The sequence below is a fragment of the Microtus pennsylvanicus genome, chromosome 13 (genome assembly GCF_037038515.1).
Source record: "Microtus pennsylvanicus isolate mMicPen1 chromosome 13, mMicPen1.hap1, whole genome shotgun sequence".
In the NCBI taxonomy this organism is placed as follows: domain Eukaryota; kingdom Metazoa; phylum Chordata; class Mammalia; order Rodentia; family Cricetidae; genus Microtus; species Microtus pennsylvanicus.
In genome coordinates this window covers 66,812,020-66,824,888 of record NC_134591.1, presented here as the reverse complement: position 1 = coordinate 66,824,888, position 12,869 = coordinate 66,812,020, and the positions used below count along the sequence as shown (strand labels likewise).

General features: G+C 48.8%; 1 protein-coding gene across 4 annotated transcripts in view; it reads left to right on the top strand.

Annotated features, from left to right (window-relative positions):
• Positions 1-7,344, top strand: part of Ncmap (non-compact myelin associated protein) — a 33,936-nt gene extending 26,592 nt beyond the window's left edge. For 3 of the 4 annotated variants that reach the window (XM_075946188.1, XM_075946186.1, XM_075946187.1), the window contains 2 exons: positions 2,713-2,797; positions 3,820-5,653. In XM_075946188.1, coding sequence (XP_075802303.1) covers positions 2,713-2,797; positions 3,820-3,961 — 227 coding nt within the window. In that variant the 3' untranslated portion in view covers positions 3,962-5,653. Of the gene's footprint in view, positions 1-2,712; positions 2,798-3,819; positions 5,654-5,747 lie in introns of those variants that run through there. The other variant, XR_012907499.1, reaches the window with a different exon arrangement.
• The last annotated feature ends 5,525 nt before the right edge of the window (positions 7,345-12,869 follow it).

Genomic DNA, 12,869 nt, shown 5'->3' with positions numbered 1-12,869 from the left:
TTGAGGTTTTCAAAACTCTGACAGGATGTTGTTCTCGGACCTAAAGTTAGAACTTGCCATTGAGAATGTATTGAGGTTAGACACTGACAGGGTGAGTCAGGACTCACCCACTGGCTCCGTAAGAGCAAAAGGTTGAAAGCGTGAACAATCTCACTAGGGACTTGGTGAGCAAATCATGGTGCAACCAAACATGGGGTAACATACGGCCACCAGAGCCATGTGCCGCAAACACTGAGTAACGTCCAGCCACCAAAACATGGGGTAACATCGGCCACCAGAGCCATGTGCCGCAAACACTGAGTAACGTCCAGCCACCAAAACTGGGGTAACATGTGGCCACCAGAGCCATGTGCAGCAAACATGGGTAACATGCGGCCACCAGAGCCATGTGCCGCAAACACTGAGTAACGTCCAGCCACCAAAGCCATGAGTGGAGCAGATAAAAGCACGGAGAGATGACCGTGATAACACTGTAAGATAACAGATGTAATTGTACTGGCTGTTTTGGGGGTTTGTTTTTTTTTAATATTGTTGTGAGTAGGGGGTTTGCATGTTAGTGACCAGATCCTCTGGAATTGGAGTTACAGGCGGTTGTGAACCATATGATGTGGGTGCTGAGAATCAAAACTGGGTCCTTTACAAGAAGAGTGTGCACTCTTAGCTGGCTGAGTCATCTCTCCGGCACTTAGTTTGCTTTATTCTGTTTCGAGACAGGGGACAAGTCTCAAGGACTGGCCTTCAGCTTTCTTTTTTTTTTTTTGTTTTTGTTTTTGTTTTTCGAGACAGGGTTTCTCTGTGGTTTTGGAGCCTGTTCTGGAACTAGCTCTTGTAGACCAGGCTGGCCTCGAACTCACAGAGATCCGCCTGCCTCTGCCTCCCAAGTGCTGGGATTAAAGGTGTGCGCCACCACCGCCCGGCTTGGCCTTCAGCTTTCTAAATTGTTAAAGATGACCTTGAACTCCCGACCCTTCTGTCTCTCCTGAGTGATGTAATTACAGGTGTGAACACCACAGCTGGATATATTGGTGTCTTTTTAACAGTTGTGTGTATTTCCATATGTAGGAATATTTCCTTAGGATAGCTGTTTCAGACATAGAACTGATGTTTTTAAAGATTTATTTGTTCTTGCATATATGAGTGTTTTGTTTGCATGTGTGTCTGTGTACCGTGTGTGTGCAGTGCCCAAGAATGCCAGAAGAGGGCAGCAGGTCCTCCAGGTCCTGAAGTTACAGAAAGTTGTAACCCATTGTCGGGGGAACTGACCTGGGTTGTGTGCAAAGCAGCCAGTGCTGTTAACTATTAGGCCTTCTCTCTCTCCAGCCCCTAGTCCTAAAATCTGCACAGGCTTTAACGTGCGCGCGCACACACACACACACACACACAGCTGCACGGATGAAAGCACAGGTGCAGACGACAGTGACCCAGTCTCTCCCATGGTTTGCTTATTTTTATATTTTCAAAATTATCCCCAAAATCCCATCAGTTGCATATTTTCAGAAAGAGGGAGCCGGGTGGTGATGGCCCATGCCTTTAATCCCAGCACTCGGGAGGCAGAGGCGGGCAGATCTCTGTGAGTTCGAGGCCAACCTGGTCTACAAGAGCTAGTTCCAGGACAGACTCCAAAACTACAGAGAAACCCTGTCTCGAAAAAAAAAACAGAAAGAAAGAAAGGAAGGAAGGAAGGAAGGAGAGAGAGAGAGAGAGAGAGGGGAGGGAGTCTTGCTGATCTGTCCTGCAGAAATTGGGAGCTATGTTGGGGCTGATAAGCAGACTCAGACAGGCACAGTGGCACACGTCTGCAATCCCAGCCCTTGGGAGACAGAGGAGGAGAATTGGGAACTCAAGGTTATCCTGGGCTACATGGGAGTCAGCTCCTTACTGCTGTGCCAGAACATCTGAAAAACATCAACTTAAATGGGGAAAAGATCTGTGTGGACTCAGGGCTCAATCCTGGTGGCTTGTGTCTGGGCTCAGTCTTCATGGCTTGTGTCTGGGCTCAGGTCTCGGTCCTGGTGACTTGACTCTACCGCTGTGGGCCTGAGTTGAGATAGTGTCATTCAGAAAGGGCATGGTGAGTTGCCCCTCATGACAGCTGGGAGGCAGAGAAAGATAGAGTGGAAACATGGAAAGATGACCTTCAAAGACCCCAGTGACCCACTTCCTTCTGTCAAGCCCCTCCCCCATACAGTTTCTGTCATTGCTCAATAATGCCATCCAGCTATAAATCCAGTGGCTTAATCTACTGATTGAGGTCCTCATGTTCCAGCCAAAGGTCAGCAATTCAGCCCACCAGTCAAACCATAAGCGTGTGAGGTTTGGGGAGACACTTTATGTCTAAATCATTCGTGACAAGTGCCCACTGGGGGCCTCTCAATCTGCGTGTCTGCTCAAGTCCTCACCGTCTCTGCTCTCTCGTAGTCTGTATTTTAATTAATTCACTTTTTATTGTGTGTGTATGTGATGTGTGTGCACATTTGTTTATGTATGTTCATGTTAGCATGAGCATGCCGTGACACATACGTGGAGGTCAGAGGGCACCCTCCATCTCAGCCCTGCCCTTCTACCTGGCCGACAACAGTCTCTCTGTTGTCTTCTCCCATCACACACCAGGTTAGGGGTCTGCAAGCTTCTGGGGATCCTCTTGTCTCTGCCCATGTGGTTTCTGTGTTTGCCAAGTGCTTCTACCCACTTTCGGTTCCCTCTTTTCTGCAGGTTCTGGGGCCATCGTGGCTGCCATCGTGGTGGTCGTCATCATCATTGTCACCTTGGTTCTCATCCTGTTGAAGATGTACAACAGGTACAGAATGCCCAGGACTGCCTGGTTCCCCCCACACACACTGCTCCCCCTTCTGGTTTACACACACACACACTGCTCCCCCTTCTGGTTTACACACACACACTCCTCCCTCATTCTGGTTTACACACACACACACACTGCTCCCTCATTCTGGTTTACACACACACACACACACTGCTCCCTCATTCTGGTTTACACACACACACACACACACACACACTGCTCCCCTATTCCAGGTGCAGAATGTTAGCGCATGCCCAGGGTAGTTCCGCCCTCCTGCCCTCCTGGTCAGAGCTGAGGTTTAAACCCAATCCATCTGGTTTCAAAGAAAATATTCCCACCTTACCGTGTAATAAGAACAGGGGATGTGGTTCAGTGGGTAGAGCACTTGCCTAGCATCCATGAAGGCCTAGGTTCGATTCCCAGCATGGCATGGATGAGTATGGTGGCCCTCAGGGGGTAAAGGCAGGAGGATAAGGTCATCCCCAGCCACATGATGAATTTGAGGCCAGCCTGGGCTACATAAAACCCAGTCTCAAACAACAACAACAATAGTAGCATCAGTGTTATTTGTAAAGTCTTTGGGGTGTTGTTACTACACAAGCGTCTTGGAAACAAGGAGGTGGCATTGAGGTCCAGGTCTCCTGTCATTCTGCCCATCATTGCTGAAACTCTGATTGACCTGTGGGTAGGTACCCCTTCACCTCACACTGGTTACACTGATGTCCTGGGACTGTGGACATTTTAAGTCTGTTCTCTTCTTAATCACATAAGATGTTCTTAAATATTCCTAGCAAAATGCTTAATGCGCATAATCACGCTACAACCCTTGAGTTCCACTTAGCCTTGAATGCAGCCCCTGCTCTGACTCCAGTCATTGTCAGGGGCAGAATGAAGCTTAGCAGTTTAAACAGAAAATCCCAAAGTGATCCAGGTTGGCGCCAAAGGTCCTTTTCAACTGTCACAGTGTGACTTTATGGCAAGCCATTGTCCTGGAGCCCATTCCTCACTGTCTCTTACAGGAGAATGAGGACCAGGCGGGAGTTGGAGCCCAAGAGCCCGAAGCCACCTGTGCCTCCTGCCCTGGACCCAAACAGCAACGGCAGCCAGCAGCCTGCGACTGTGACCTCTAACCCTGCAGACATCCAAGTGGAGACCCGGTGACCCTGTCCCAGCGCCGCCCCTGCCTCTGCAAGGAGCTTTTATGGCCCAGAAGCACGGTCTTCTGGCAGCTTCACTTGAGCTTTTTCTGGTTGGGTAAACTGAGGCACCTTTTGTATAGCCCTTGCAGCTTGAAGCCATCCTTAACTGCGTTCTGCTCTGGCCACCCCAAGCTGCGTCCATATCCCTTCTGCCACTATACCAAAGAGCTAAGGACATTCTTTTGTCACCCGATGAGAAGCACTGTGCTGGGATACTGGTGTGAGTCTGGCTCTTGCCCCATGAATGCTACAGCTAAACAGACAGACAGACAGACATCTGGGTGTTCCGGTCAGGGGTCATCACCCAGGGTATGCCACTTGGGAGCATCTTGTCTTAAGCGTCATGTCCACAACATTGCAGAACAGATTCTCAGTCCCATATCGGGTGCGGGGAAACTAACTCGGACTAACTAACTGACAAAACCAACTTGGTAATATCTAACCTATTCCAGTACTAGGTGACCTCGAGCCAGCTCACGATGGCCGGTCAGAACGCTCTCCCCCTTAAGGGACAAAGGGTACCAGAGGCTCGACTTGGTAGCACAAGTCTGCCATTTCAGTCCTCAGTAGAGACAGGAACATTGTGATTACAAGGCCAGCTTGGCTGCACACGGAGATGTTTAATTTAAAAAAAATACAGAATAAACAGTATTCTCCAGAAAATTCTACTTCACTAGTAGTCAGGAGAAGGTGCTCTGAGGAGCAGAGGCTGGGGAGCAGAGGCTAGCCCTGAGGAGCAGAGGATGGGGAACAGAGGCTAGCCCTGAGGAGCAGAGGATGGGGAGCAGAGGCTAGCCCTGAGGAGCAGAGGAGAGGATGGGGAGCAGAGGCTAGCTCTGAGGAGCAGAGGAGAGGATGGGGAGTAGAGGCTAGCCCTGAGGAGCAGAGGAGAGGCTGGGGAGCAGAGGCTAGCCCTGGGGAGCAGAGGAGAGGATGGGGAGCAGAGGCTAGCCCTGAGGAGCAGAGGATGGGGAGCAGAGGCTAGCCCTGAGGAGCAGAGGCTGGGGAGAAGAGGCTAGCCCTGAGGAGCAGAGGAGAGGATGGGGAGCAGAGGCTAGCCCTGAGGAGTAGAGGCTGGGGAGAAGAGGCTAACTCTTGAATGAGACGTTGTTACAGTGCGCAGGGACCTGGGCTGTGTGGTCGCTGCTCAGGACCCTCCCTGCTGCCCCAGGTGGACTGCCCCCGCTCCTCATTTTCTGGCTCCTTTTTATTTGTATGTTAAACTTTCTTGACAGTCCCCTTGCCTCCGGGACAAGTATTTTGTCCCATAAAATTCTGTATTTTCTGTGTCCTTCCTAGTCACCTTGCAGAGACAATCAAAGCACAACACAGAGAAGTCATTCTCTGTGACAGCTGATCTGTGGGCCCTGGGCCAGGAGATGCTCCTCTAACAGGGACAAACATTTCAGAATTAGGAGTTACACCCAAGCTCTACTCTCTTATTGACCTTGAGAAAGAGATTCAGGGGCTTGTGCGAGGACTCAGTAGGTTCGCATAGCCAAGTCTGACAACTTAAGTTCAGTTCTCAGGACCCCCACGGTGGAAGGAGAGAACAGATTCCTGCAAGTGATTCTCTCATCTCTCCATGTGTGTTGTGGCGTACCACAAACACAAGAAACAAACAAATTAAATCTAAGTAAAAGTTTTGTTTGGGTTCGAGACCAGCCTGGTCTACAAGAGCTAGTTCCAGGACAGGCTCCAAAACCACAGAGAAACCCTGTCTCGAAAAACCAAAAAAAAAAAAAAAGTTTTGTTTGGGGAAAAAAAAAAGGTTACTGGGGACCTAGGGAGATGATTCAGTGGCCAAGAATGCCGGCTGTACAAGCATAAGGACCTGAGTTCAAAGCCCCAGAACCCACCTACCAAGCTATGCGTGGTGAGAGGCACCTGTAACCCCGGCACTAGGAAGAGGCAGAGATGGAAGAATCAGTGTGGCTTGCAGACTGCCAGCCTGGCTTCAGGGTCAGTGGGGAAGCCTGTGTCAAAGGAGTTGGACAGAGAACAGGAGGGCACTCGGAGTTCTCCTCTGGCCTGCAGGCGTGCTCATATAGGATCACACTCCACACACGTACCGCAGACGTACACACAAATTGTTTCTGACACCGGCTCTCTCTACGTAGCCCTGACTGGCCAGGCTAGCCTTGAATCCACAGCGATCCACCTGCCTCTGCCTCCTGAATGCTGGGATTAAAGGTGGGCATCAACCACTCCTGGTTAAAAATATTTAAGTGATTCAGGCCTGGTATGGTGGCTCCCACTGAGAATCCCAGCAGAGACAGAGACCTAGGGGGATCAAGAATTTAAGTTACACGGAAAACTCAGGCTCAGCCAGGGCTATGAGAAATCACGTCTCAGAAAAACAAACAAAACCCAAAAACCTCCCTTTGAGAAAAGTACTAGGAAGTTCTCATGGTTCCTCAGCCGTCCGTCTTTCCATCCTTCTGTATCTAAATACCCATCAAGCCCCAGGCACTGTGAGGGCATCCATTAAGTTATCAGAATCCCACTCTCTCCATGAGTGTAGGTCACTGTTCCACTCTCAAATGAGAATTTCTACTTCACAAAGCGTAAGAACCTTCCAGAGTCACGTGGCAGGGCTCCACATAGGCTAGGTCCCGCTTGACAAGAGCCTTCTTCTCGGTCTGTCCTCTTCTTCCCACCCCTCCCCAAAGATGTCAGCTCTCTGGGAACAGATGAGGAGAACGACACAGTCTTGTCCCTGTCCCGTGTGCAGCACAGGAATCTGGTTTCCAAGCTGAAAGCGGGGGCAAAGCTGGCCTCTTGTAGGCTCTCATGAGCTCTTTGTAACTCACCCGGGCTCTGAGGGCCCTGCTTCATCGGCTTCCTGCCTAGGCCCTGAGCAAGCCCTGACATATAATAATACTTCCCTGACCATTTTGTTTTCAAAACAAACAAAACCCGTGCGCCGCTAGAGACCCAGATCCTTGGGGCCCTTCCCTCCATCCCCAGTACTTGACGGGGAGGAATCCGCCTCAGTGTTCCAGCGTTAAAATTAATCTCTCCTGCCCACAGCAAGCTCTTTTGCTAACTAATGCTTGGGAAGGAAGGAGGGAGGAGGTGGACAGGATGGTTTGGGGTGGGAGCAAGGGAAAAACGATTCATTGTTCTGCTTTCTGATAATGAAGGTAGCCCACTGGGGCTCCCTAGTAGCTCTGTACACGTTGAGGGGCTCCTCAGCACAGGAAGACAAGGCCCCTGATTTCAGCTGGGGATGGAGCAGCCCTATCTGTTCCCTGTTCCGATAGGTACCTCTCTCACCTGGGCGGGTGCTCCTTCAAGTGGCCAGGGAACCGATGAAAGATAGTAAATGAGTCCGCTGTAAAATAAAGAGGTTTAAATCAAACACGTGTTGTTCATTTCAGTTACGTGGCGGGCTAACAAATCTCCTTTCTAGAAACCCCCTTTCAAGCTGGGTGTGGTGTCTCAGACTCCCAGAACTAGAGGTCTGAGATGGGAGGATCGTCACAAGTTCGAGGCCAGCCTGGGCTACATAGTGAGCTCTGGGAAAGAGTGAGTGGCCACCACCAGACCTTTCAAGAGTTAGGAAACTTGCTGAGTTGTGTGAATGTGACAATATGTCAAGGACCTGAGACCACTGGGGCTGTAGAAGATACCACTATCAACTTCAAACCACCGGTGACGATATATACCGCAAACTGTGTCCCCACCATCTACCAGACACGCCACTGGCCATGTGAACCCAGCAGCGCCTTTGACCCTCTCCAGTTCCCATGTGAACTAGATATGCAGTACACACCTGTAATTCCAGCCCTTGGGAAGCTGAGGCAGGAGGATTACAAGTTGTTGGCTGGAGATGTAGCTTACTAGGCAGACTGCTTGCCTAGCACACATGAAGTTCAGGGTTCTGTTCCCCAGCACGGCATGGAACCTGGTGTGTTGTCTATGCAACCTGTAACCCCAACATTTTGGAGGTGGCAGCAGGTGAATCAGTAGTTCAAGGTCACCTTCAGCTAGCAAGTTTGGGGCCAGCCTAAGATACTCAAGATTCTGTGTCAATGACAACAAATAATAACAAAATTAAATTAACTAATTCTGGTTTCTCTGAGCCCTTCACAGCGCAGGCTGTTTTGAGAATCTTGAGTTTTCAGCCATTGAATATGTGTGTAGTGAGGTCTCAGAATGCTTTAATCTGTATTGTATTCCCTGATAACTAGCGGGGCGTTCCCCGATTTGTTTAAGGGCTACTTGAATATCATTGTAAAATTACCTTTCAATTCAATCCATTCTTTTAATTAGTTCATCCTCTTTCAATGTTGATGTGAAAGAGTTTTACAGGAAAAAAAAATCCATGTCGTTTGCCATCCCGTGGCTTGCCTTTAAAAACAGACTAAATGCAATCAACATGGGAGACCTAACGCTCTCTGTGGCCTGTTGAGGTCAGAGGAGAACCCACTGAGGCAGCTCACTGATGGCTGATTGTCGTATACTAAGCCAACCTTACTTTAGATAAACTAAGTCCTGCTAGGCATGATGGGAAACACCTGTCATGCTGGCACGCAGGAGCCAGAGGGAGGACTGTCACAAGCCGAGGCCAACTTAGGGTACAGAGGACCTTGCTTGAGACCAAATCATCATTGTCGTCATCATCCCGCTTAAACATTACATAAAACTTGTTATGTATGTTGATTCCAGAAACAGAAGGTCTGATGTGTTCATGTACTACTATAAATTGACCTCTGATACAGTGAAAATGTTCCTTCCTTCCTTCTTCCCTTCCTTCCTCCTTCCCTCCCTCCCTTTCTTTCTCTTTTCCCATGTATATACATACATACCTGTGTACAAGTCTGTTACCCTCGAAGGTGAAGGTATCCGTGGAGACCACAGGATGTCGATGCTCTCTCTCTGTCCTCTCCCTTTGAGGCAGGATCTCACGGAATCTGGAGCTCATCATTCTTTTGGCCCGGCTGGTGGCCCTAAATCTCCATCTTCCTCCAGTGCGGAGGCTGCAAGTGTGAGCAGCCACGCCCAGCTATTTACACCAGTGCTGCGGATCTGAACTCGGGACTTCATGCTTGCTCCGCAAACACACTTCACCTGCTGAGCCATCTCCTCAGACCTTCTTTTTTAAGTTTAAGACAGTGTCGGGGCTGGAGAGATGGCTCAGCAGTTAAGAGTACTTATTGCTCTTCCAGAGGACCCAGGTTCAAAGCCCAGAACCCACATGGCCTCTCACAACTGTCTGTAACTCCAGTTCCAGGGGATCCAACACCCTCACACCAATGCACATAAAATTAAATAAATTATTTAAAAAACTGTTTAAGATAATGTAGCTGAGGATGACTCTGAATTTCAGATCCTCCTGCCTCTACCGCCAAGCGCTAGGACGTGGATTACGGGCCTGCACACCTGCATCACCACACTGGTCTCCGTGCCGTGAACCCAGGCCCCACTCTGCCCACCAAGCCACATTCCTGCCTGTCCTAGAATTTCTTCTAAAGGTCATATTATTGACTTTGGGGTGCGTGTGTGTGTGCGTCTGTGTGTGTGTGTTCTTGTTCTCTAGATTTGGGGAACATCTAGTTAACCCAGCACCCTGCTTTACTGTGGTGTCACCGCCTCAGGAATGGAGTTATAGCCTTTGAAACTTGGAGAGAGATTGCATTGATTAGGATTACAACAAAGACAGCAGAAAGAAAAGCAGAGGGGCTGGGCGGTGGTGGCGCACGCCTTTAATCCCAGCACTCAGGAGGCAGAGGCAGGCGGATCTCTGTGAGTTTGAGACCAGCCTGGTCTACAAGAGCTAGTTCCAGGACAGGCTCCAAAACCACAGAGAAACCCTGTCTCGAAAAACAAAAAAAAAAAAAAAAAGAGAGAGAGAAAAGCAGAGGGAAATCCGGGAGCTGAAGGAGGCCTGGTCACGTGCCACTTCTCACTTTCTTGCTCAGTTTCCAGGGTACAAATCAACATCAGGGAAAAACAGACATGGCCTGAAACCCACCAGAACTCACTCTCTCGGTAGAGAGAGACAGCTACCCACCGCACAGAAGAAGCCTTTGTACGGTGGAAGGCCCTTGGCGTGCTGTCTGAAGATCTGGCTGGAGCATCTAGCACAGCCTGGAAGCACTGGGCAAGCCGGGGGCACCAGGAAAGGGACCCGGTGGAAATAACAATGACATGAAACACAAAAGACGGTCAAAGAGTGAGTCCTGGGAAGAGTGGGAGAGGAAGGGAGAGGAAGAAGAAAACTATGCAGGATGGAGACAAAGGAGATAGAGATGGCCGAGGGAGAGGAGGGAGGCTCCGGTGGGGAGGACCATCGGGGCTTCATTATTTTAAAGGCAACAGAGAGCTGTTGAAAATCCTTGAGCACACGGCTGGTGGAGTTACTTAGTGGGTGAAGGCATTTGCTATCAAATCTAATGACCCGGGTTCAATCCCCACGACCCAGATGTGGAAGGCAAGAAGGGACTCCTAAAGATATCCTCTGACCTCGACATGCAGACCACAGAATACGTGTGCACACACATACACAGTATAATGAAAAGGTTTTAAGGAAAGAAAACGCTGGACTGGAGCGAGATCTCAGTGGTTCAGAGTTCACAGTGCTCTTCCAGAGGACCCAAGTGTGAGTCCCACACTGTGGGAGGTAGCTCAGAAACCAGGGTCTCTGGTCTCTGAGGACATGGGGACATATGCGGGAAAATTAATTAACAATAAAATAAAATCTTAAATAAACAAAAGCGCTTGACCAGGAACAACAGACACGGCTGCCAAGATCAGAGCTGTAAGTCCTGCCATAGTGTGCAGAATGGGCCAGCGTGGGAGCGACTGGGGGCAGGGCAAACAACATAGAGTCTGTGTATGCAAGACATAGCAGGCCCGTCTATGTATCTTCTCGTTTTTAAATGCCTGTTCTAAATAGCCCTCAAATTGTCCTGGCTTTTTTTTTTCCTTTTTCTTTTTTAAGTCGTTATTTGTGGGTGTATAGTAACCCAACAAAAATGTCTCCAGGAGCCGTCTGAAGCCCACTGGAAAGGCCTCACAGCAGGGGCATTGTCTTGGCTCTGTAGTCCTTTGTCTTTGAACACGCGTTCCCACCACAGCAATGTCCTGGCAAGGAAGCAAAGTGCTGCAGCTAGCAGATGCTGCAGCCCTGGAGGCCGGGGGTCCAGCACATCTGTGAGACGCAGGTAGCAGCAAGCCGGCCTTTAGGTGTCTGTTAGGAAGCCCACTTTATATCAGCCCAGGGATCAGTTCCAATCTTTTGAATGAATAAAATTCACCTGGACCTCTTGGTCCTTTGTTTTATCTGGGACGGGGGTCTCTCTATATTACCCAGTGGCCTTGCGTTCACTGTGCTGCCTAGATTGGCCTCAAACTCTCCAGCTTCTTGCCTCTAATGGATGGAATGACAGGCATGTTTCCCTAGGCTTAGATTCATCCTGATTGCTTCCGGGATGCTGCCCCATCTTAAGTGACCTCAGAAAAGCATGTTAGCATTTAGCCAGCTTCCCTTTAACTGCCCAGTTCTTCTCTTGAAAGCACACTAGGAGTAAAGGAAATTTTTTTAAGATTTATTAATTATGTATATAGTGTTCGATCTACACATATACCTGCAGGCCAGAAGAAGGCATCAGATCTCATTATAGATGGCTGTGAGCCACCAAGGGGTTGCTGGGAATTGAACTCAGGACCTCTGGAAGAACAGCCAGTGCTCTTAACCACTGAGCCATCTCTCCAGCCCCTCATATTTTCTTTTTGTCTCTGGTTTCCCACAGTTTGACAAAGATATACCTCAGGGTGGTTTCCTTTTTAGTTACCTTCCAAAAAGTCTGTTACATGGCATAGTTCTTTTTAAAAATATTTATTTGTTTTATACATATGAGTGTTTGTTTTATATGAAAGTGCTCCAGGGCTGGAGAGATGGCTCAGTGATTAAGAGTACTCACTGTTCTTGCAGAGGACCTGGTTCAATTCTCAGCACCCATACAGGGGCTCACAGCTCCCTATAATTCCTGTTCCAAGAGATCCAATGCCCTCTTCTGACTTCCACAGGGATCACGCACACATGTGGCAAACAGACATACATGCAGCCAAAACATTCATATGACAAATATATGTGTGTGTGTGTATATATATATATATTTTTTTAAATAAATAAAATAAAAAACTTTTAGAAAGTACACCACCGGGGCTGGAGAGATGGCTCAGTGGTTAAGAGCATTGCCTGCTCTTCCAAAGGTCCTGAGTTCAATTTCCGGCAACCACATGGTGGCTCACAACCATCTGGAATGAGGTCTGGTGCCCTCTTCTGGCCTGCAGACATACACACAGACAGAATATTGTATACATAACAAATAAATAAATATTTGCCGGGCGGTGGTGGCGCACGCCTTTAATCCCAGCACTCGGGAGGCAGAGGCAGGCGGATCTCTGTGAGTTGGAGGCCAGCCTGGTCTACAAGAGCTAGTTCCAGGACAGGCTCCAAAACCACAGAGAAACCCTGTCTTGAAAAACCAAATAAATAAATAAATAAATAAATAAATAAATAAATAAAGCCAAGAGGAGCAAGCAAGTAGGCAGTGTGCCCCCACAGCCTTTGCTTCAGTTCCTGCTTCCAGGTTTCTGCCTTGAGTTCCTGCCCTGACTTCTTCCCTTCTAGGGAGATTACAGCTGTGAGCTGAAATAAACCCTTTCCTTCCCAAGTAGCTTTTGGTCATGGTGTTTTATCTCAGTAGTAGAAAGGGAAGATGGTACCATCTTTTGTGGCTCTCAATGCTATGTATCAAAAGGTTGCTAAGAAACATTTTCCCCTTTTCTCTTTCTTTTGGTAAGGAGATTAAAGCGGCTCTGGGGCTGCTTGGGTGGAACTAAAGTGGTGAAGCCAG